General features: G+C 36.9%; 1 protein-coding gene and 1 pseudogene across 1 annotated transcript; both read right to left on the bottom strand.

Annotated features, from left to right (window-relative positions):
* Positions 1–104: 104 nt before the first annotated feature.
* Positions 105–2,889, bottom strand: LOC147291594 (LEAF RUST 10 DISEASE-RESISTANCE LOCUS RECEPTOR-LIKE PROTEIN KINASE-like 2.4). Its single transcript, XM_086234759.1, has 4 exons — positions 2,018–2,889; positions 1,759–1,791; positions 1,617–1,643; positions 105–1,430 (listed from the first exon to the last, which is right to left on the bottom strand). Exons 1-4 carry the CDS (start codon positions 2,859–2,861, stop codon positions 262–264), a joined length of 2,073 nt encoding a protein of 690 aa, XP_086090885.1. The 5' UTR covers positions 2,862–2,889; the 3' UTR covers positions 105–261.
* Positions 2,890–7,867: 4,978 nt separating this feature from the next.
* On the bottom strand, positions 7,868–10,305 carry LOC147291595 (rust resistance kinase Lr10 pseudogene; annotated as a pseudogene).
* Positions 10,306–24,911: the final 14,606 nt, after the last annotated feature.

The raw sequence follows: 24,911 nt of genomic DNA on the forward strand, positions 1-24,911 counted from the left end.
GCTGATTGAGTTTCTTTTTTGGGTGAGCAAATCCACGTTCATATTATTGTTTCAATCCCAACGTGTGGATTGTCTTGTAACTAATGCATATTGCACAATAGCACTATATAAACACTTCTCAAATATACTATAGAAATCATAGAATAAAGTTACATAAAGTTACTCTTAAATATTACAAAGATTGATATTTATCCTACCAAATAGGAAAGAACAATTCCTCGCACAGAGTGGCAATGTTAGCTTTCCCTTGTACATAACAGACTAACTAGTGGTACATATCTCTTCACCTGCTTTTTCAATTAAAATAATCGACTCTTCAACATCATCATTTGATGTTGATGACCATGTTTTTGAATTGTCTTCATCAACTGCCACTGCATTCTCTTGTGGATATAGAAAAGGCTTTGGAGGCATATGAAGGCATTCAATTTCTCCTTCAAGCATCTTTACCACTTTGTGCATAGAAATAGGACGGTCACTAGGCTTCATTTGTATGCACCATAACGCAACTATAAGCATCTTCTTTGTCATTTTATTTTCATCCTCTGTGGCATCTTCGATTTCTATTTCATTTCCTTCACTGAATTGGTCATAAACCCACGAAGGAAAGTAAATTTGGCTTGAATGGGCTGCAACTGCGTTCAAATTCTTTCTTTTGCCTGCAATTTCCATCAACAACATTCCAAAACTATAGATGTCGGCTCTGAATGACACACCTCCAATATTTTTGTAAAACAATTCTGGAGCTATGTATCCCATGGTTCCTCTTGCTGCAGTCAAAGTCAAACTGCTATCATCTAATGGGCATAATCTTGCTAGTCCAAAGTCAGAAATTTTTGGAACAAAATTCTCATCAAGAAGAATGTTGTGAGGCTTGATATCAAAATGCAAAATTTGCATGTCACATCCTTTATGTAGATAGTCAATACCACATGCCACTCCTAGGGAAATTTCAAATGATTTCTTGCAACTTAAGGAGGTGGGTCCTTCTTTAGAAAATAGGTATTTATCAAGAGATCCATTTGACATAAACTCGTATACAAGAGCACGCTTTGATCCCTCAGCACAATAGCCAATTAGTTGCACCACGTTCACATGATGTATCCTTCCAATTGTGGCAACTTCATTGATAAAATCCTGCCCATTAGCTTTGGACTTATCCAACATCTTAATTGCTACAAAGCGGCCGCTTTGAAGCTTTCCTCTATATACAGAGCCATAACCTCCTTCACCCAATTTTTCCTTGAATCCTTTTGTCATTTTCTTGATATGTGAGTACGAGTACCTTATTGGCATGAGGTTGTTGTGACTTTGTAAAAATTCTTCAATAAGGCCATACATTGATAAGTGTCGCCTCTTCAATTTATAGATTAGAAGCACAATCACACATGGAATCCCGAGTACAGTTTTTGTTGCAACCCACAGCATTACTGTAAAGGAAATAAAAAAATAAAAAATTATGATAACTGTATTTTTTGGTGCTGCTACTTGAAACTGTGTTTTCTATATTAGATCCTGTATGTGATTTTTATCTCGTGGAAAGAGCCAGATTATTCTATCACATTAAACTATATATAACCAAGGTCGCAGGTAAATAAAAAAATGAAAAATCTCACCTAATAAGGAAAAGTAGATAAATAATCCTGCAAGAAACGAAAACAAAATACAGAGAATTAAGACAGAGTTGATTTAGATATTTTGGACATGAATATTGGATCCCTGAAAAAAAAAAAACGATAAGATTGAGAGAGTCCTCACCCAATAGAGGCAGGTAAACAAAATAGGTGCTTTCTGCATGATGAAAGAAAACAATAGTATCAACTCATGTCGTCATGTCTGAATTCAAAGCAGAGTAATGCTACCGCAGACGGAGACTGATTCCTCTTACTGTAAAGAAGTACATATTATTATGTCTTTCATCATGCAATATTTGCATGATGAAAGACATAATAATATCAACTCATCTTGACATGTCTGAATTCAAATAAATGTAAAGAGGGAGAGAGAGTAACGCTACCACAAATAGCTTTGTTGGTTTCATCATCGATGTAGCATTCTATATAATAAAACAGTCTTGGATGTCTCTCGAAGCTCTGCAACCATGAAAGTTCAAACCCATAGAACAGCTCATTATGGATGTCTATGTAGGATAGGTTCATATTCTTTGTACCGGGGCGCGATGTGATCAAAACCATAAGCTCTATACGGCACGAATCCCTCAATTCCGAGACATTTAAAGCGCCAACCTTAACGAAAGAATGGCCACTGGAATGGGATGAAACAGAACTTGAACTAGTCATAGAATCATTGATGCAAGGAGCAGTATCCACATAGAGAGGCGAATTCACTGGCGTTTCAGTACAGCTTATGAAAATTACAGGCTTTGACAGTTCAGAGTGATAATCAAAGTAATCATAAGTCACGTTATGAAATTTATCATACGTCCCGTTATGAAATTTCCTTCTTTGAGAAATGTTATATGGATCATCCCCAAAACTGAAGTTATATTTTGAGAGCGAATAACGAGGGAGTGAAGAGCAGTTACCCTTTTGAAGATTGGCATCCGCAACTCGGATTGTGCAGTTATCATAATTGATTGACTGTACATAGAAAATTCCAGAATACAAGTGTAGTACTGTGCGGTCGTTCTCACAAGACAGTTCATACTTCGGGTCACCGCAGTTGACTGGATCCTGTTTTAGTCGGAAAGGGTAACTTATGTTACGGATGTTGCCACAGGAAGAAGCTTCACACTGATGATGATCCTTAGCATTGCAAGTTCCACAGCATAAGACAACAACTACAAGGACGACTATGCATAATCGTCCTACAACAACACCAACTCTTCCAGCTGCAACCATGGTGAGAGAGAGAGAGAGAGAGAGAGAGAGAGAGAGAGAGAGAGAGAGAGAGAGAGAGAGAGAGAGAGAGAGAGAGAGAGGTGTTCAACACAAGTGCAGCTTCCTCAGTTCCACACAAGGATATAGAAAAAATATTTTGTGGTGAGGAAGGAACAACGTGCGTGCAGATTTAATTTTCAATATGGAAAAAGATAATCTATTTGTCTTAACTTGTAGAATACTGCAACTGGGTCCTTTCATTTGGAAAAGAAAAGTCATTATAACACTGGGGGTCCTAATTTAGTTTTATTGTTTGATTCCTTGCAAAATGTGAAAAAGAAAGGCTACGGAGAACTCTTGAGATTTGACAGTGAGAGGACTCTTGTGTAATATTGTAGTCAAAGCTCTGAGGAAGTACATATGTGATGAACACCAAAATAGGAAAAGAGGGAAATAGAGAGAATATTTGATGAATTAGTCATCACCACTAAAAGATATTTCATTGATAAAAAATAAAAACTTACAATGCGTGACCCCAATATTTATATATTCTCAAAAAAATCTACAAAAAAAAAAAAAAAAAAATAAATAACAACTCATAATATCAAGAAATGTTAAAAGTGTTAGGATAATTTAATTAAATAGTCCAATTTAATCACTGTTAAGCTTTTTTGACCCCTTAGCCCCTTAGGCCCAAAATTTACTTTAATAGCTCTTTTTAATGTGAAATGTTCATAACACCCCTTATATGAAACTATTAAAAAGTTTTTTAATTTTAAAAGTTTTAATTTTTTTAAGAAATTTGTTTATTAAAAAGTTTTTTAAAATATTATTATCTTTTAAATGTGGGGAAAAAACACGAAAATACCTCTGCCACGTCAGCAGATAACGGTTCGTTTGACAGAAAAACTAACGGAGTTAATATTTTAACACAAGATGAAAGTTGAGGTACTTTTTTGTCAAGTTTTCAAAGTTGGGGTACTAAGTTGAAAGTTAGTGTATAGTTAAGGTACTAAATTGTAATTTGCTCTTTTAAAAATATTATTATCTTTTAAATGTGAGGAAAAAAACGAAAATACTCCTGCCACGTCAGCAGATAACGGTTTATTTGACAGAAAAACTAACGGAGGTACTATTTTGACACAAAATGAAAATTGAGGTACTTTTTGTCAAGTTTTCAAAGTTGAGATACTAAGTTGAAAATCAGTGTATAATTGAGCTAGGTACTTATGGATAATTTGCTCATAAAAAAATCAAGAGAATTGAAGATTTTCTGCAAACCTCTCTTACTGTTTCTTCTCTTTCATCATTCTGTTTGTTAATTTTAAACAAAAAGGCTGCAAGCCTGCAACAAAATAGATCTTAATAGATCTTAAAAAATCTGGGAAGAAGAAGATCTAGAGAATGATGAAGAAGAAGAAGAAGATCTAGATTTTAACACAAATAAATGATCTATTGCAGATCTTTCAACGATCAATCTTGCTCAAACGAATTGCCCAAGCGAATTATCTCATAAGGCATAATAAAAAGGTTAAAATTAATAGATCTTGATGACAAATGTATAGAACATTGCATATCAACATGATTATTATGGATGGATTGATTAAATCATATCCCATCAATTTAATAGATCCAATTATTATCTCATAAGTTATAAAAAAAAGGTTAAAATTAATAAATCTTGATGGCAAAGGTATAGAACATTGCATATCGAAATAGATTGATATATTCAATCACATCGAAAGTAGTGAAGATCTTTTCTTCTTTTTCTACTATGTCAAAGAACAATGATCTATCCATATCGAAATAGATCTGCAATTGCTTTAAGCCATGGGTTCCTAGCAGCAGCCTTCGATCAAGGAGAGAGAGAGAGAGAGAGAGAGAGAGAGAGAGAGAGAGAGAATTAAAGAAGGTGGACGTTCTGTTTTACTGGTGGAGTTCCCGGTCTATAAAGTATATGTATATAGAAGAATATTTTAGTCACTGAAAATACAAAAGAGCTATAAAAGAAAGTTTTGGACTAAAGGGATCAAAAAGCTTAACATGAATTAAAAGGGGCTATTAATTTAATTAAATTACCCAAAGTGTTAACTAGCTAGTTGGCAAGGCAGAGCAGCTACTATAAACTCTGAAGCCATCTTATTTGTCAAAACACCAAGTAAATCTATTATAGCCCACTTCAAAGCATATCCAAGACCCTTTCAATAAGCCCAAAGAATTACCAATCGGTTCATGGGGAAACCAGGTATTCATCAATATGATCCAATCCCATGCCTTATTGGCCGGGACTAGAGCCACCAAATGTTTCAGATGTTTCCATTGACAGATTTCCCATTTCCTATATATTGAACCGAAATGTCTGATATTGTTATGGACAAAAATGTTTCACTCATGGATTGGGCTAAGATTGGATCTATATCACTTAGTTAGTCTGGGCTAAAGGGCGTACGTGCCACCAAGTAATAATGTATTTGGAACAGTTTAAAAATGAAATAGAAAATAAAGTGACAGTGAATTGGATCAAACGATTGTGCTAATTACTTTTATGCCTGGACATTCCAGGACTTGAGTGCTAAAGGTTCTAAAGTGCTAAACTTATTTGTTTCAAGATATGTTCATGTTGCTATCGGCGAGTGGTTAAATAAGGTAAGTAAATAAATAAACAAAAAATTTCAGAAATTAACTATCTTAGGATCCATATCCGACAAAAGTGCCCATTGGAATCACAAGTCATGGATATAAATTATAAGATTCAAGCAAAGAAAGGAAAATGGGGCTGATAGTAAATACTCAATGATTGGAAAATAAATACTTCCTTGATTAATTCTCAATTTCCAAAGGAGAATACTTTAAATTTCAGAAATAAATATAAGAAGAGAGTAGTAAATAAGGCTATTAAATATGGAAGAACAAAAGGTTGCAATAAAAGAAATGAGATCAACACATTAAAATTAACGCAAGCATAACGAGCAAAAAAAATGAATGATCAAGTCATTTGACAGAGAATTTTAAGAAATATATCTGGGTTTTGTGTGTTGTCTCCCAAAACCCTAGGTAGTCTTCCCTTGGATAGTTGACACGTGTATGGCTTTGAACAAACCTAAGATTCTGGTGCTTATCCCCTTGACAGCTACAACCCAATTTTTGACTACTTTATGAGTCCACATGTTATTGCAATACTGGCCTTATGCTCCATTAACCCTGAATACATGGTATAGCTGAAAGGGTTGTTCGCCGGGGTGCTTTCGTTCACTTAGGCCATCCTGGGCTTGCACATGATGGGCCATTGAATTGGGCCTACGACTGTCCAACCTTTCTCATTGGGCTTGAGTCTTTGTGGATCAATGCCAGGTGGCATCCCTTAAAAGTCTGTTACAAACATATATAAATTGATAAGGTGAACATGAATTTCCTTGGGGGAATTTTAGGGAGATTAACAAACCCCATTTGGTGTGTTGGGTATCAACAAGGTTGTCCTTGCTAAATTAACAAAGGGTGGGTTGGAAATCTGCTTGTATGAAGAGTGCTTACTTAGTGGGGTGTATTGTATATAGATTTTAAAAGACTTTTGTGGAGTTTAAAAGTCCTATGGTATTCAATTAAGATTTTTAAAGACTTTAAAAAAATTCGTAAAAATCTATATGTATTCAATTAAGAATTTTAAGGAGTCTATAAAAGTCATGTGGTATTCAATTAAAAATTTTAAAGACTTTTAAAAAGTCTGTAAAAATCTATGTGTATTTAAAAAGTCATTGACTTTTATGGAATTCATTTAATGATGGATTTTAATAGACTTTGGAAGACTTTTATGTGTATTTCAAAGTCATTATAAATCCGACCTCTCCCCTGCGGATTTTTAAGGATTTCTATAGACTCTGTAGAACTCAATAGAACTCTGTGAAAATTTGTAAATTCTGTAAAAGTTTATCACTGAAAAAAAGTCTACAAAAGTCTTTATAAATCTATATACACTACACCCCCCTTTGTCAACTTCCATGGAAAGTCAGAATTTCCCATAAAGTAAGGTATTTCCTTTGGATTTTCTTTTTAAAGTCAGGTATTTCCTTTGGAATTTCTCACCTATAAGGCAAGCTTTTGACCAATAACCAAAGAATAAGAAGGCATATGATCCTATTTGCTCCATCAGCAATCCATTTCCAAGCCTTTGCATCTTCATTACAACCAGTTCAATGTATTTTCCTTGTGGCTTCACTGTAATTACTTAAAATTGAAAGAACTTGTAGACTGGCATCCTCCATACCATATAACTCATTAGGTACAAACAACCGAACTGAGGCATATAATTCCAACACTTTGTTAAAGTTAATGCCCTTTTACTTAACTGACCTTATTTTAGTTGTTAAGCCTTTTGTTAGAGTTTAGTATTTTAATATTACTTTGACTTTTGGTGTATGGTTAATATTAAGCCACATGAGTTCTGGCCAAAAAAATATTAAGCCACATGAGTCTTTTGTGTGTGGCTGGTATATATTATCACTGCAGTTGTTCAAGTCTTTGCAGCTGTACTAAGTAATTTGATATATATGAAATATTAAGTGGTGTGAGCTGCGTCAGTTCAGCCCCCAAAACACTCTCTCTAATTTTTCTCTTCCCCTGCAACTCTTCTTCAATCTATTGTTTCTATTCTTGAGTGTTTGAGTGCAGGTGAGTTAAAGTTAAATGCAGAACACTTTACACCAGAAGAAAGAAACCACATGTTCACAATCTCAAAAAATTTACACAGAGGTAAATCAAAAGTAAATTCCCTATATGATTTTGGGAGTCTACATGTACATCTAATGCATGGAAAACAAACACTTCTATGAACCTGCGTGAGATGCTGGATCAGGAGGCCGAGCATAAGATCGATTCCTGGATTACACAGCTCTATTCAAAAAACTAAGAATACAAGGAGCAAGTTGAATAAGTTTCTTTGAATAAAGACATGAAACAGAATGCATGGTTTTAAACGGTAGATTGGATCCCCTGCCTCATAATTTTTGCCAATCTAAAGTAAAATGTAATATTCATAAACCCTCTTTAAGGAATGCCTACATACATATACATGACAATATATACATATCAAAACCATCTAAACGCATATCTTACATACACAATGTTTACTTTTAGGATTACCAAATTGCAATTCACCATATATATATATACTCATAATTTAGGTAGCAACACACAAATGTACCTGAATTATGCCATTTATCCTCCAAAAATGCAGATCATCGGGTTGAAGTGCTTCAATCTCCTTCCTGACCTCCTCAACTCCCACATTGTGATCAGTGGACAAGCGTTCTGCCACCACCAGATTGTGAAACACTCTCTGGTTGACGACTGCTCGGGAGTCCCCAAGATTCTCCGCATACAAAACTACATTTCAAATTTCAGAAATTGTTGTTGTTGAGGCTTTAATGGCATTTGTAATCGTTTCTGTTGTTGTTGTTGTTGTTGTGGAGATTTTAGTGTTTTGAAAGATTTCTGAAGCCTTTTTTAGAGTGCATCCTATTTAACCCAGATTTTTCTCATTTTCTCCAAGCATCATGATACATTTTCCAAGAAGTATTTTCCATGCAATGCTTCAAATTTACAATCTATATATGGAAGGAAACTGAAACAGCAAGGCAATAGTAATTAAAATAACCAGTAATGATATGAACATATGGAGAGACAAGTTGCTACACATAACCAGGATGAACAGAGGAGATAATTTTGGACATTTGGATAGCTTTTAATGTTGGTCTTACATCAATTTCAAGTGCATTTTTGGAGCCAGCCAAAGTAGACCATTCCAGGTAACTAGTGAAAGAATGGTTACAAGTTCAAATCCTGAAAAGTTTCATGTTTAGATAAAGAAAGAAGTCCATGAACAGCAATCTTTCTTTATCTTTTTAAATTAAATGAATAATAATTTAAATGATTAATAACTAAGTATCTTCGCTTGACAAAATTTGTCAAAACTAGTTTTTTAAAATTTATGGTCAGAATAATCATAATAAAAAAATATAGTTGTCTTTCTAGTTGAAAATAGTTCTTGATGAATTTCCACCAAGATAATCTCCAAAAGCCCTCAATATTATTGTTGAATCCGAATGTGCGGATGTCTTGTATCTAATACATATTGCACAATAGCACTATATAAATACTTCTCAAACGTACTATAGAAATCATAGAATAAAGTTACGTCTCTCAAATATTACATGACTGATATTTGTCCTACCATATAGGAAAGAACAATTCCTCGCACAGAGTGGCAATGTTAGCCTATTCCTTTGTACATAATAGACTAATTGGTGGTACATATCTCTTCATCTGCATTTTCAATTAAACTAATCGACTCTTCAACATCATCATTTGATGGTGTTGATGACCATGTTGTTTTTGAATTGTCTTCATCAACTACCACTGCATTCTCTTGTGGATATAGGAAAGGCTTTGGAGGCATATGAAGACATTCAATTTCTCCTTCAAGCATGTTTACCACTTTGTGCATCGAAATAGGACGGTAACTAGGCTTCATTTGTATGCACCATAACGCAACTATAAGCATCTTCTTTGTCATTTTCTTTTCATCCTCCGAGGCATCTTCCATTTCTATTTCATTTCCTTCACTGAATTGGTCATAAACCCATGAAGGAAAGTAAATTTGGCTCGAATGGGCTGCAACTGCATTCAAATTCTTTCTTTTGCCTGCAATTTCCATCAACAACATTCCAAAACTATAGATGTCGGCTCTGAATGACACACCTCCAATATTTTTGTAAAACAATTATGGAGCTATGTATCCCATGGTTCCTCTTGCTGCAGTCAAAGTCAAACTGCTATCATCTAATGGGCATAATCTTGCAAGTCCAAAGTCAGAAATTTTTGGAACAAAATTCTCATCAAGAAGAATGTTGTGAGGCTTAATATCAAAATGCAAAATTTGCATGTCACATCCTTTATGTAGATAGTCAATACCATGAGCCACTCCAAGTGAAATTTCAAATGATTTTTCACAACTGAGGGCGATAGACTCTTCTTTAGGAAATATGTATTTATCAAGAGACCCATTTGTCTTGAACTCGTATACAAGAGCATGCTTTGATCCCTTAACACAGTAGCCTATTAGTTTCACCACATTTACATGATGAATCCTCCCAATGGTGGCAACTTCATTGATAAAATCTTGTCCATTAGCTTTAGAGTTACCCAACATCTTAATTGCTACAAGGTGGCCGCTTCGAAGCTTTCCTCTATATACAGTGCCATAACCTCCTTCTCCTAATTTATCCTTAAATCCTTTTGTCATCGTCTTGACATTTGAGTAAGAGTACCTTATCGGCATGAGATTGTTGTGACTTTGTAAGAATTCTTCTATAGGGCCATACATTGACAAGTGTCGCCTTTTCAATTTATAGATTAAAAGTACAATGACACATGGATTTCCCAGTATATGTTTTGCTGCAATCCACGCCATTACTGCAATGGATCAAATAGGAAATCATGACTTTAATTTAGGCTGTTCCTACTTGAAACTATAAAGATTAATTGTTTACCACAAGAGATAAGAATTGTTTGGCCCCTGTATGATTTTTATATATTGGAAAGAGCCATATTATTCGCTCACGTATAAGCCAACAACTACAAGGACTATGCCTATTGGTGCCGGAAAGGGTACTCTCCCTGCAAACATGGTGAGAGAGAGAGAGAGAGGGCGTTCCACAAAAGAGAATAGAGAAATTTTGTTCCACCTAAGGATATGGAGAAGTTTTGTGGTCAGGAACTAAGCAACATTGTCAACTTCATTTAATTATCAATGCGGAAAAGAGAATTTATTTCTCTTAACTTGTAGAATACTGCAACTGGGACCATTTCATTTGGAAAAAAGAGTCATTAGAGTTGGGCCCAATTTAATTTTATCGGTTACTTGAAAAAGTGAAGAAAAAGTGTTTGTGGAAATTAAGACCATATATCGTATTTAGATAAGACTAGCATATATCTAGATCAAGAAAAAACAAAATTCAAGATGATTCCCAAGGAAGAAGATCAAAATAAGGGTTAGTTATAAATAAATCACAAAATATTTTCATAAGGTATACTGCTATTTTGGGATTTGTTAATGTTGGCTATTTTCCTTGTCAAAACAATTGTATTAATTTGTATTTATTCACTCACAAGCTCTAGGCTAGATTTAGGACAAGGTCTGCTGCTTTGAAGAAGTCAAGAATGAACAAGTCACAAGGTATACTGCACTTCATTCATTTCATGAAATTAACAGATTTTTGTCTATTTGACTAGTCATTCACTGATCATAAAGAACACTGTTTTTCACGTACAGTGACTGTTACTTATGTCACAGTTGCTACAGTGGGTCATTTCGGGTTTTGATTTTTAAGCCCAATTCTTTGAAAGCCCATATTCTGTTTAGTATTAGACATGCATGTGCATTGCACAAGACTTGTTTTTTCCACTGTAGCATTCAGATCTGATTTCCTCTTTCCCATTCACGCACACACCTTCACACATCAGCACTATTCATCATCTTCCTCATTTCTGATTTTTAAAGGAAAAATTCCTTTTGACAGCTGCTGATTTCTATCCTTAGTAATACTAGGATACCCCACTAGGACAAAGAGAATATGCCCTTAATCCGTCTCTTGTGGACAGCCATTGATTGGCTTCCACGTGGCATGGGCGAACATGCCTCTTGCGTGAGTGTGTACGGGTATATGGGCTGTTTTGGTTCAGATCTTTAAGTGGGTCGATGAGCAAGTTTTGAGCGTGATTCTTGGGGTTTTCACGCCTGGGTATTTTTCCATGTGAAGTGCTCATCTTCATTAATTTTCAGAAAATGGTTTTTAATTCTTGATAAATCAAAAAGGGATTTTCTGAACTTGTTCTTTGTTTCATCTAAAACTCTAAATGGGTTTGAGTGCTTAAATCTTTTTATACTCTATTCAAACACATTCATTTTAGATTTTAGTTGAAGGATTCAACATCAACTTTTTCCACGCCTATAGCTTGAGAAAGTTGATCTTTGTTATTTGAATCCTACATTTGCATATCATGTTCATGCATTGATGAAACCACTGAGCTTGGTGCGGATTGGTGCCATGGGTTGATGAGCTTGGAGTGGAGCTGCCTTCTTCATGAATGACCATCTGCCTTGCGTATGGAAGTTGCACAAAATGGGTAAGATAGCTGCCACTTAGTCTAGGACTTAGTGATTGAGCTTGTGTGCTGAGTGCCCTCTTTTGTATTGAACTTCTGATTTAGTGGATTGCCTGGTCAGCTGGATAGACCCCCAGTTTTTACCCTTTGCGGTTTTTCTGGGTGAACATCTTGTGTGCATCTGTCTTCCCTGTTTGTGTTGTTATGATTACTGGCTCACTCATCTTTTAAACACAAATCTGTACTGGAGCTATTTGCTTAAAATTGATATATGACTTATATAACTGTTTAGATAATCACACACCACTGTAGTTGTGGATAACACTGGGATGCCTATTGTGATGGGTCCTCTGAGTGTATAGGATGTCACTTGATCCTTGGTGTGTTTGATTTGTGTTGTTTACTGAAGTGATTTTTGGTTTTTAGAAGTCAATGTGGAGTTTCACATTTTTGTTACTGGACCGTCTGAGTTGTGTTTGGTTGACTAGTTCGTGAGTGATCACATAAACCAAAAATTGGGGTCCGATCACTGAAAGTGAAATTAATCAAGTTAATTGAGTGAATAGATCACCTAAATTAAACTTTCAATTGGTATCAGAGCGCTACTCTAAAAGCAAATAGAGAGATCCTAGGGTGTTGTTTGTTTTCTAGGTGTGTCTAGATGGAAAGAGATCGCGTTGCAGGATCTTGCAACTCTCCTCCATTCTTTGATGGCAGCAACTACGCTGCTTGGAGAGAAAAATTTGAAATTTTTCTTGATGCCTATGATGAGTTGGCATATGAGTATCTCACTGTTGAGTGGATTCCTCCCACACGAACTGTTGATGGGATTGAAACTCCTAAGCCTAGGTCCGAATGGTCTTTTGCCGAAGTCACGGCCTCTAGCTCCAACAAGAAGGCTAGAAATGCTATTGTCACTGCACTATCTTCCTCACAATTTGCACACATACAACATTGTGTCACGGCTAGGCAAGCTTGGAACAAACTTAGGGTTGTTCATGAGGGGGACAAACAAGTTAGGTCACTTAAGCTTCAAATGGTACATGCCAAATTTGAAGAAATTAGGATGAAAGAGTCCGAGTCATTTTCCGAGTTCTATGAAAGGTTGGAAGCCCTCACAAATGAAGCATGTCCCTAGGTAAACCTTATGATGAGTCTACCATTGTCCAAAAGGTTCTTAGATCTCTACCTAAGAGATTTCAATCTAAGAAGCATGCAATACAAGAAGTCCAAAATTTGGATGAACTCAAAATTGGTAAATTGGTAGGAAAGCTTAAAACCTTTGAGATGGAACTTGAAATGGATGAAAGGGATAGCAAGAAGTCAAAAGATATTGCTTTGCAAAGTGTCAAAGAGATGAGTGAAAACTTGAGTGAAAAATCATCCATGTCCGATGATGAGGTTGCCCTTTTTGTCAAAAGATTTAGACGAATTCTTAGAAATAAAGGGAGAGAAGCTAGAACTAGTGGTAACAACTTTAAGGAGTTCAAATTCAAACCTCAAGGAGAGAATCCATTTGAGAGAAAACAAGAGAGGAAGCCTAACTTTAAAGAAGGAAGAACAACCAAGAGAGATGTGAAATGTTACACTTGTGGTGGAATAGGTCACATAGCAATTGAATGTGCAAACAATAGAAAGAATCATTCTTCAAGTAAGAATAAAGCCATGAAAATCACTTGGAGTGATAGTGAGAGTGATGACTCAAATGATTGTGAGTCTTCTTCCGATGTTGAGGGTGATGAAGTTGCATTTGTTGCATCAATCAAGGAGATTGACCAAGTAGATGGTGGGTCTGACTCAGAATCTGTTCCTGATGATGAGTCTTACACTGCACTTTGTGATAAGTATGACTTACTTTTCACCGAAACTCTTAGCATAAAGGAAGAAAATCAGAAACTAAAGAATGCTAAATTGAAATTGTGTGAGAAGATTGAGTCATTAGAGAGTGAATTAGAAAGTGTGGCTATTTTGAAACAAAATTTTGAGAGTCAAGTCAAAGTGCTCAAGGAGAGCAACATCTACTTTAAATCTTTGAATGAAAAGCTTGAAAAAGAAGTTCATGAAGCAAATGAGAGCATTGTTGAGCTCACCATTGGGGCTGAAAAGGTTGATAGGATGCTTAGGATTGGAAAGCATCATGGTGACAAAACCGGTTTGGGTTTTAGTGAAAATAGTCCTAGTGTATCCAACACAAAGACCATTTTTGTCAAGTCAGAATCTGATCATAGTGTCAAAAAGGGTCTAGGTTTCATTGACATTGGTCAAAATGCATCTCATTCTAGGTCTAGTCAAGCCACATCATGTGTCACACAAATTGATGGTTCTACTTCACTTAGAAAAACAAAGTTTGTCCCGGTTTGTCATCATTGTCATGTCAAGGGTCACATTAGACCAAATTGCAACAAACTTAGAGGAAAGAAATCAAGTGAACCAAAGAGAAATGTTTCTCTACAAGAGCAAGTGAACAATCTACTCAAGGAGGTAACCAAAATTGCCTTACTTGTCACCCCACTTCCCAAAAATAAGCCAAGTCCATATCAAAGATGGGTTGTGAAGAGCTCCACTAAATGTCTAGTAACCTTGAATGCTTTTTCAGCCACTAAGAGGAACATTTGGTACCTAGATAGTGGGTGTTCCAAACATATGACGGGAGATAAGGAGGTCTTTACCTCTCTTGCTCCTTATGATGGTGGTAGTGTGACTTTTGGAGGAGGAGAGAAGTCATATGTGAGTGGAAAGGGGGTTGTACACATACCCGGTATACCCGAATTGAAAAATGTAAGATTTGTTGATGGGCTAAATTCTAATTTGCTTAGTATTAGCCAACTTTGTGATGAATGGGGTGGTGAAGTGTGTATGTCCAAGAGTGGATGTAGAATTGTTGACTCCCAAGGAAGGGAGATCTTGAATGCCCCTAGGTCTAGGGATGATTGCTATGTGTTTGATGGCAATGTTGGAAAAATTGAGAATACTTGCAATAGAGCTATTGATGACACTAGCTCTCTTTGGCATCAAAGACTTGGTCACATTAATGTTCATGACCTTTACAAGTTGTCTAAGCATGAGGTTGTTAGAGGTCTTCCAAAGATAGGAAAGCCCGAAACTTTTGTTTGTGGTCCATGTCAAATGGGGAAACAAACCAAAGAACCACACAAAAGAGTCAAAGACATAGGCACCTCTAGGACACTTGAACTAATTCACTTGGATTTAGTTGGTCCGGTCCAAACCTTGTCAATAGGTGGAAAGAAATACATTCTAGTCATGGTAGATGATTTTTCTAGGTACACTTGGGTGTCATTTCTTAAGGACAAGTCGGAGACATTTCATCATTTTGTCAAGATTGTGAAACTGCTGAAAAGTGAAGGTATGTCGAGTCTGTCAACCCTGTCCAGAATCAGATCAGACCATGGTACTGAGTTTGAAAACTCTCAATTCGATGAGTTTTGTTGTCAAATGGGTATTAAACATGAATTCTCAGCTCCAATAACACCCCAACAAAATGGAATTGTTGAGAGAAAGAATAGGGTTTTGATTGAGATGGCTAGAGTGATGTTGAATAGCAAAAATCTTGCTAAACATTTCTGGGCTGAGGCAGTAAACACGGCATGTTACATCATAAATAGAGTCTATCTTAGGCCGGGAACCAAAAAGACTCCCTATGAACTATGGAAGGGTAGGAAACCTAAGGTTACACACTTTAGAGTGTTTGGGAGTGCATGTTACATCCTTAGGGATAGAGAACATTTGGGAAAATTTGATTCCAAGAGTGATGAGGGTCTGTTTTTAGGCTATTCATCCAACAGTAGAGCTTTTAGAGTCTTTAATTTGCGAACAAATTCTATGTTGGAATCCATAAATGTGAAAATAGATGATCATGATGCATCTATTGAAATGGCTGCAGATAAGGATGGATTGTTCCCACAATCTGATCCTAAAGATGTTAGTTTGGTTAAAGAAGAGTCCAAGTCAGGCAGTGATGAACCTACTGATGACTCAAAAATTGTTGAGTTTGACAAGTCAGAGAGCGAACAAAATGACAAAACTTTGAGTGACAGATCTGAAAAACCAAGATGGGTGAGGTGTAACCATGGTGAAGATGCAATTCTAGGTTCTTTAGACCAGCCAGTTAGGACTAGAAAACAAATGGCAAATGAACTTGCTCATGTGTGCTATGTGTCCATTGTTGAACCTAAAAATGTCAAAGAAGCACTCAATCATGAGGAATGGGTGAGTGCAATGCATGAGGAATTGAACCAATTTGAGAGAAACCAAGTGTGGACTATTGTAGAGAGACCAGCCAACACAAATGTCATTGGAACCAAATGGATATTCAAAAATAAATCCGATGAATTTGGGAATGTAGTTAGAAACAAGGCTAGGCTTGTTGCTCAAGGGTACTCTCAATTAGAGGGTATTGATTTTGATGAGACTTTTGCACCCGTTGCTAGACTTGAGTCCGTTAGGTTGCTTTGTGCCATTGCATGTCATCTTAGGTTCAAATTGTATCAAATGGATGTCAAAACAGCGTTTTTAAATGGTTACTTGAATGAGGAAGTTTTTGTAGAACAACCAAAAGGTTTTGAGGATCCTCACATGAGAGATGGTGTCTATAAAGCCTTGTATGGGCTGAAGCAAGCTCCAAGAGCTTGGTATGAGAGACTCTCTCATCACTTGTTGTCCAATGGGTATCAAAGAGGGTCGGTTGACAAGACCCTATTTGTAAAAAGGTTAAAAAATGATGTCTTGATTGCTCAAGTTTATGTGGATGATATTGTTTTTGGTTCAACTTCAGATTTTCATGTTAAGAGATTCATTGATGTAATGTCTAGTGAATTTGAAATGAGTCTAGTTGGTGAAATGAATTTCTTTTTAGGGCTTCAAGTCAAGCAAGTAGATAGTGGGATATTTATCTCTCAATCTAAGTATGCTAGAAACTTGGTCAAAAAGTTTGGGCTTGAGTCTTCCAAAGTGGCTACTACTCCAATGAGTAAAAGCTCCAAACTTCATAGGGATCCAAGTGGTAAGCAAGTGGACCAAACTTTGTATAGAAGCATGATAGGAAGTCTCCTCTACCTCACAGCTAGTAGACCGGACATATCATTTGCGGTAGGAGTATGTGCTAGGTTCCAAAGTGATCCCAAAGAATCCCATTTGTTTGCAACAAAAAGACTCATCAAATATGTAAGTGGGACTCTTGACTATGGGTTGTGGTATACCCATGATACCAACACTAAATTGGTTGGATTTAGTGACTCCGATTGGGCTGGGTGTAGTGATGACTTGAAGAGCACCTCGGGTGGTGCTTTCTATGTTGGGAATAACTTAGTGTCTTGGCATAGCAAGAAACAGAATTCTGTCTCTTTGTCGACTGCTGAAGCTGAATACATAGCAGCAGGGAGTTGTTGTACACAACTCATTTGGATGAGGCAAATGTTAGCCGATTATGGGATTGATGAGAAAACTTTTCTCATCTATTGTGATAACATGAGTGCTATAGATATCTCCAAGAACCCGGTGCAACATACTAGAACCAAGCATATTGACATAAGACATCATTTCATTCGAGATCTTGTGGAGAGTGGCACTCTTACCTTGACTTTTGTTCCTTCCGAACAACAACTTGCAGACATCTTTACAAAAGCTCTAGAGAATCCAAAGCACATTAGTCTTCGGAAGTCAATTGGCATTTGTACACATGCATGAGTCTTTGTAGTTAAATGTGCTTCATTGTTTAAGTTTCTTTTATTTGGTTAAGTAGTTTTTCTTTTAAAGAAAATAACCACCTTGAAAGGTCTTAACATTATGTGTCACACTCTCATTGATATTCAAAAAGGTTCTTGCATAACATGAGTCATGTCAATAAGCATAATCCCCCCTTCTTGTCAAATGTTAGCCTTGAGATTTTTTTTATTTTAACACTTTGTCATAATCAATCAAACTTGTTAAATGATTTTCAATGACAATTTGTTTGAGGATGCAATTTAGCCCTTCAATATAATCCCTCATTTGTGACACATCTTTAGCTAAAATTTTCCTCATTTGAACAAATGTGCACCATACAAAAAAAAAAAAAAAAAAAGGAAGGAAGTGTGACCAAAGAAGTCACGGCCCTAGGGAGACACAAGGTGTTTTGATGGTGTTCTAGGGTAAAGAGTCGCAAAATTGGACCAATTCATTGCACTTAACTTGGGATGTGCTTAAACAAAACAAATGAAAATAATTTTTGAAAAGCCATTGTCATGAGTTGAAAAACTTTGTTTTCAAGATTTGTTCCCAAATTAGAAATTCTCTTGAGTGGTTAAATTCTAATCTCTTGTAGTGGATGAAACTTATTTAACCTCTTTGATTGTCATTGACATTGTTTTTCCATCTTGAACAAGTCTTGAATGCTAGCATTGACCTCCCTCTATCCCAAATATGCTTATTTTCTTGCACAAAATTTGCAATCTTCATTTTCCATATCTAGTAGAGTGTTGACATTGATGGTTAATTCTTTTCAAGTGTGTTTGTTGTTTTGTCAAATTTGTTTTGTCAAAAATAAATTCCCTGAAGCACATCTAACTCATAGATTTTCTTTGTGTGTCATTGCTTCCAATTCTCCAAGGATTCCTCTATCTTTTTTGTTTTATGTTCCAGTACGCAGTTTGTTCATTTTGACTAGTCTCACAATCGTCAAATACAGTCAATTTAACACAGACCCATTCTGCATTTTAGATCACTGTTCATTAAGGGCTTTTCAGACTTTTATCATCTCTATCAGCCCTTATAAGCCACGCGCCCCTCTTTCTTCTTTCCAATCCCTAACATTTCAGAATCTCCTACTTATATTCTCATCTCCAGCCGCATCTCTCTCTTTCACCTCCTCGACCTTCCGCCTTCCACCTCTCGCTCGCGCCGCCGTCGGCACCACCTCCTCTCGCCCGCGACTCGGTCGGCCTTATTTCCTCTCGCGACTCAGTCTGTGTCGCAGCTCGGGGCCAATTTCTCTTCTCGCACCTCCATTCGTCATATCGGGATTCTCCCCATGTCGGGCTCCACCATCATTCCTTCTCGCAGCCGACAACGACCATCCACGCCGGAGGACTGTGAAGACGAAGACTTCATCAACGAACAGAATCGGTTTTCAACTCGATGGGCCAAGCGATTTTTTTCGCATTGTGCAATCCCGATCTGTGGTCACTGAGCGCCACTACAGGCTAGAGGAATTCAATCTCCACCTTTTTCGTCAAGTCTTCTCCTTCCTCAGTGACTATCAAGTATCCACATTGAATGACCTCCCTCACACCGTCCCCTCCTACAACCTCACCATAGTTCAGGAGTTTTATGCAAATTTTCCAGGTCGCATTGCCCGAACAGGTTTTAAAGTCTATGTGCGAAATCGGGATGTGTATTTTCGGCCTAGTGCAATTTGTCGGGTTCTTGGGTTAAAGCCATCAACCTACACTGATTACCAGCATTACTTGGATCGGTCTCGTTCCTACACTGCTGCCCACTTCCAGGCCGTGGCCTATGTTAACCCTGTTACCCCTTTAAAGGATGGTGTGTTGCTTGAGAAGTCTGAATTCAAACCTTTTCACAGGTTTTTGTGGGATTTTGTGCGTCACAATATCATTTCTACCTCCCACAACTCACACCCTTCTGCTGAGCAAATTCAAGTGATGATGTCTTTTCTGAATAAGGACCCTGTTCCCATAGTTTTTCTTATTTATGAACACATTCAGACCAAGACAATAGGCAGTGGTCGTGACCACAAGGGTGCCCTCATTTTCCCTCTCCTTATTCACCTCCTCTGTGCCCGCAGTGGTGTCTCCTCTGTGGCTGACTTGGATACCTTTGCTAAGCCCATGGCTGATTACACAAAATCAGTCATGAAGGTTAGTGAAACCTTTGCTCGCAAAAAGCGAGGGGATCAGGCTCCATCTCTTGAACAAGCAAACGCTGCACTCCTTGCCAAGGTCAAAGGTCAATCGGCCATCATTGCGGATCTCATGGCCCAACTAGCAGCTCACACAGATAACTTTGTTGCCTTTGCCATCGTTCCGTATTCTGATGGACTCCACACTGAGGATGGTGATCCACATGCTGATATTCGTGATCATTCCGATGACGCTCCAGAGATGGACCCCACCGACTCTTCCGTGCCAGCAAGCTCAGTAGCCTTTCAGCCTGAAAATGACTTTGAACTTGCCATGCAAGCTCGTTACAGAGATGCCGCTGCTGCTGCCGGTTCTCAGTTTTAGGGGGAGTTAGAATGTAGGGGGAGTTAGAATTTAGGGGGAGTTAGAATCTTATGGAATTTTCTCTTTGAACATGTATTTTTCTTGCATATCTCTCCATTTTTCTGTGCTTCTGAACTGAATTTTCTTTTGTGTATAACCTTTTGTCTTTCCATGACAAAAAGGGGGAGAATGTATTATTGGTTGTTTTAATCTCCATTGCTTGCTGCGTTTAAACTGCATACTATCATACTTTGTGTTGTGCAAGTATTTCTTCTTGCAGGTACATTATAACAAGTGTTGGGCTGTGTGTTGAGAGTCTTGTGAGATAAATGGGTTATTGTTTTGTCAAGGAAAGCCAAAGGGGGAGATTGTTAGTTTTTAGGATTTGTTAATGTTGGCTATTTTCCTTGTCAAAACAATTGTATTAATTTGTATTTATTCACTCACAAGCTCTAGGCTAGATTTAGGACAAGGTCTGCTGCTTTGAAGAAGTCAAGAATGAACAAGTCACAAGGTATACTGCACTTCATTCATTTCATGAAATTAACAGATTTTTGTCTATTTGACTAGTCATTCACTGATCATAAAGAACACTGTTTTTCACGTACAGTGACTGTTACTTATGTCACAGTTGCTACAGTGGGTCATTTCGGGTTTTGATTTTTAAGCCCAATTCTTTGAAAGCCCATATTCTGTTTAGTATTAGACATGCATGTGCATTGCACAAGACTTGTTTTTTCCACTGTAGCATTCAGATCTGATTTCCTCTTTCCCATTCACGCACACACCTTCACACATCAGCACTATTCATCATCTTCCTCATTTCTGATTTTTAAAGGAAAAATTCCTTTTGACAGCTGCTGATTTCTATCCTTAGTAATACTAGGATACCCCACTAGGACAAAGAGAATATGCCCTTAATCCGTCTCTTATGGACAGCCATTGATTGGCTTCCACGTGGCATGGGCGAACATGCCTCTTGCGTGAGTGTGTACGGGTATATGGGCTGTTTTGGTTCAGATCTTTAAGTGGGTCGATGAGCAAGTTTTGAGCGTGATTCTTGGGGTTTTCACGCCTGGGTATTTTTCCATGTGAAGTGCTCATCTTCATTAATTTTCAGAAAATGGTTTTTAATTCTTGATAAATCAAAAAGGGATTTTCTGAACTTGTTCTTTGTTTCATCTAAAACTCTAAATGGGTTTGAGTGCTTAAATCTTTTTATACTCTATTCAAACACATTCATTTTAGATTTTAGTTGAAGGATTCAACATCAACTTTTTCCACGCCTATAGCTTGAGAAAGTTGATCTTTGTTATTTGAATCCTACATTTGCATATCATGTTCATGCATTGATGAAACCACTGAGCTTGGTGCGGATTGGTGCCATGGGTTGATGAGCTTGGAGTGGAGCTGCCTTCTTCATGAATGACCATCTGCCTTGCGTATGGAAGTTGCACAAAATGGGTAAGATAGCTGCCACTTAGTCTAGGACTTAGTGATTGAGCTTGTGTGTTGAGTGCCCTCTTTTGTATTGAACTTCTGATTTAGTGGATTGCCTGGTCAGCTGGATAGACCCCCAGTTTTTACCCTTTGCGGTTTTTCTGGGTGAACATCTTGTGTGCATCTGTCTTCCCTGTTTGTGTTGTTATGATTACTGGCTCACTCATCTTTTAAACACAAATCTGTACTGGAGCTATTTGCTTAAAATTGATATATGACTTATATAACTGTTTAGATAATCACACACCACTGTAGTTGTGGATAACACTGGGATGCCTATTGTGATGGGTCCTCTGAGTGTATAGGATGTCACTTGATCCTTGGTGTGTTTGATTTGTGTTGTTTACTGAAGTGATTTTTGGTTTTTAGAAGTCAATGTGGAGTTTCACATTTTTGTTACTGGACCGTCTGAGTTGTGTTTGGTTGACTAGTTCGTGAGTGATCACATAAACCAAAAATTGGGGTCCGATCACTGAAAGTGAAATTAATCAAGTTAATTGAGTGAATAGATCACCTAAATTAAACTTTCAACCTTTTTGTAATTTTATTTTAGTCACCATTAACTAAAATGGAAAAAGATAAATTATGATACATTAATAAACATACACTACTATGCAAATTTAGAATTGTACTAGATTTGTAATGGGCTGCTACGTATGCAGCACAATTACTTATGATTTAGCTCTCGGGTCCGTTCAAAACCCATGACCTAAACCCCCCTGAGGATTTCCGTGTTTTTACATACAACCCATGAGGTTTCTAAAATTACAGCGAAACCCCTTGAGGTTTTTAATCGTTTCACATAACCCCTTTGATCTGTTAACATTTTATCAAAAAAGTATCTCCAAATCACAAATTTGACCTTAGGGTTCATTTACACTAACACCCACTAAGGTTTATGTGAAAACGATTTAAAACCTCAGAAGGTCTTGCTGTAATTTTTGAAATTTCAATGAGTGTATGTGAAAACATGAAAATCCTCCAGGAGGTGTTAATTTGTGAAATTAAAATTATAGAAAATTTGGATTTAATACCAAATACAAATAGTTTTCAGCCAAACAGTAAGACAGTAAATTTTTTTAGTTTAGGTGGTAATTTAGTGCAAGACATTTGGATTAGGTCACAAACTTGTACAAAATGTGAAATTTTTGACACCAATCGATTGGCCAAAGTGTCGAGATCTCGGTGTTTTTTCGTTGGTTTTTTTTTTTTTTTTGGTTTGCTATATAGCTGTGACTGTCAAACAGTATGAAATTCATAAAAATTCAATGTTTATAAATGTATGAAATTCATAAAAATTCAATGTTTATAAGGGATTAATGCTATTGATTTAGGCTTGGGCGATGAAGTCCTACAACCTAGAGATTAAACATTAATGTTTAAGCCTAGCATACACTAAAAAAAGAATAAATGAATAAAAAAGTTGAGACTGTTGTACAGTCACAGTTGAGTGTGTTAAAAAAAAAAAAGTTATCTTGAGCGGCCGGTTATTGAACAATGCCGAGTTCTTGGTGGAAGCACGTTTTTTAAAGTTGGTAGCTAAACTAAAATGTAGTATCTAGAGTGAAATCACATAAAAGTTTTAGTAGTCAAAATGAAAACACATTGAAATTTGGTACCTAAAATTTGGAAATAGAATTTTGATCTTGGGGGCTCATTCTTAGATAATCATTATCACTCCAAAATTATATTCACTATGCATGGAATATAAACAAGCCAGTTTCATACAATTCAATTGAGCCTAGTGTGAGCACAACCCTAGCCGCCAAAAAAAAAAAAAATCTTTTCTCTCTCCTCAACTGTAAGACCCCGAAAGTTTTGCGTATTTTATTTTTCGGTTTGTTAAGTTTTATTCTTAGAATTGACAAATTTTTCTAAAGACCAAATGACTAAGGTTAGACCTTAGTAGTGTAGAGATCATTTTTCTGAGTTTAACGTTGTGTGGTTCATTGAAATTGGAGTTCGGAAGAAAGAGTTACGAATTTTTGAAGTTGGATAATTATTTTAGGCCATTATTTGATTTTTTGGAATATTATTTGGAGAAGTTGGATTTTTCATAAAAATTCTAGAGATAAAAATAATGTTTTCAGGTCATAGATAATTAGTACTCAGTCTTACGAGTCCGTAGGAATTTTCGAACCTCGGTTGTATTTTTTGTGAATTTTTGAAGTTGGGAGAATTGAGAAAAATTCGAATTGCTGACGAGGCACTGACATAGATTGACACGCTGACGTGGCGAGATGCTATTGGCGAGAGACGCTGATGGTGTGCCTACGCAGCGTTGACGCCCTAAAACAGCCCCAAAACGGCGTCGTTTTGATGCGAGGATCCCACTAAGGATCTGGATGCGACTGGACCCCCGCGCGACCCAACCCATCCGCCCCACTCTGTTTCCTCGCACATTCTGACCCGTGTGTTGACCCACGGGTACCGCATGACCCGGTTGGATTTAACCCTTTTGTTAGTGCTTTTTAGTGTATTTTGTCTCACATTGAAGGTTTAGAGAAACTTCCCAACCCCTTGTGCCTATAAATAGAGACCCTTTGTCCTTTTTTCCCTTCACACCTTAAGCTTTCCAAAGCTTTCTTGAGACAAGTCACTTGTTCAGAGTCTCTTAATTAAGTTTAAAATATTTATTTGGTTGTTTTCTTGAGTGCCTAAAGGATTTTGCACCTAGGAACATCACCATCTAATGATTTTGGCAATTTGTGGGGAAACTCTGCCAAGTTTTCTGCTCGCCTAGGTAAGGTCTTTAGGTAAGACTCTTGAGCTTGGTTAAGTTATTTTAATTTAAGGTTAATTACTTATTAGGCTTTAATTTTTTGTTTTAACAATTCTATTTGTGGAGATTAAACTAAGGAGATCTACAACTAAGTATTTAATCTCTACTTTCTCTTTAAGGTTTTAATGCATGATTAATTAGTTAAGTTAGATTTATACTTGTGGGAATCAAGCCGAGCTTTGGACTCCAGGTAGAGGGAAGCTCACACCTTGCTAGAGACCCTTTTCTTGGATGTATTATACTAAGTAAATATTGATGCATGTAAAAGTTGCATTAATTGTTTTTGGTTAATTACCATCTATTGCATGGCTTTTATCCGTTATTGTGATAAATGATTTGTTAGATGACCTAAGAGTAAGGGGTCACATTATTCATGACCTTGGATTTCGATCCCCTAAATCTCCGGAGGTG

Source organism: Dryas octopetala, chromosome 3, assembly GCF_963921425.1.
Source record: "Dryas octopetala chromosome 3, drDryOcto1.1, whole genome shotgun sequence".
Lineage (NCBI taxonomy): Eukaryota > Viridiplantae > Streptophyta > Magnoliopsida > Rosales > Rosaceae > Dryas > Dryas octopetala.

Coding starts and splice junctions, on each gene's coding strand:
- LOC147291594 (XM_086234759.1), bottom strand. CDS start 2,861: ATGGTTGCAGCTGGAAGAGTTGGTGTTGTTGTAGGACGATTATGCATA. Junction 1,644..1,758: donor TGTTTACCTGCCTCTATTGG/GTGAGGACTCTC, acceptor CGTTTCTTGCAG/GATTATTTATCTACTTTTCC. Junction 1,431..1,616: donor TATCTACTTTTCCTTATTAG/GTGAGATTTTTC, acceptor TTTCCTTTACAG/TAATGCTGTGGGTTGCAACA.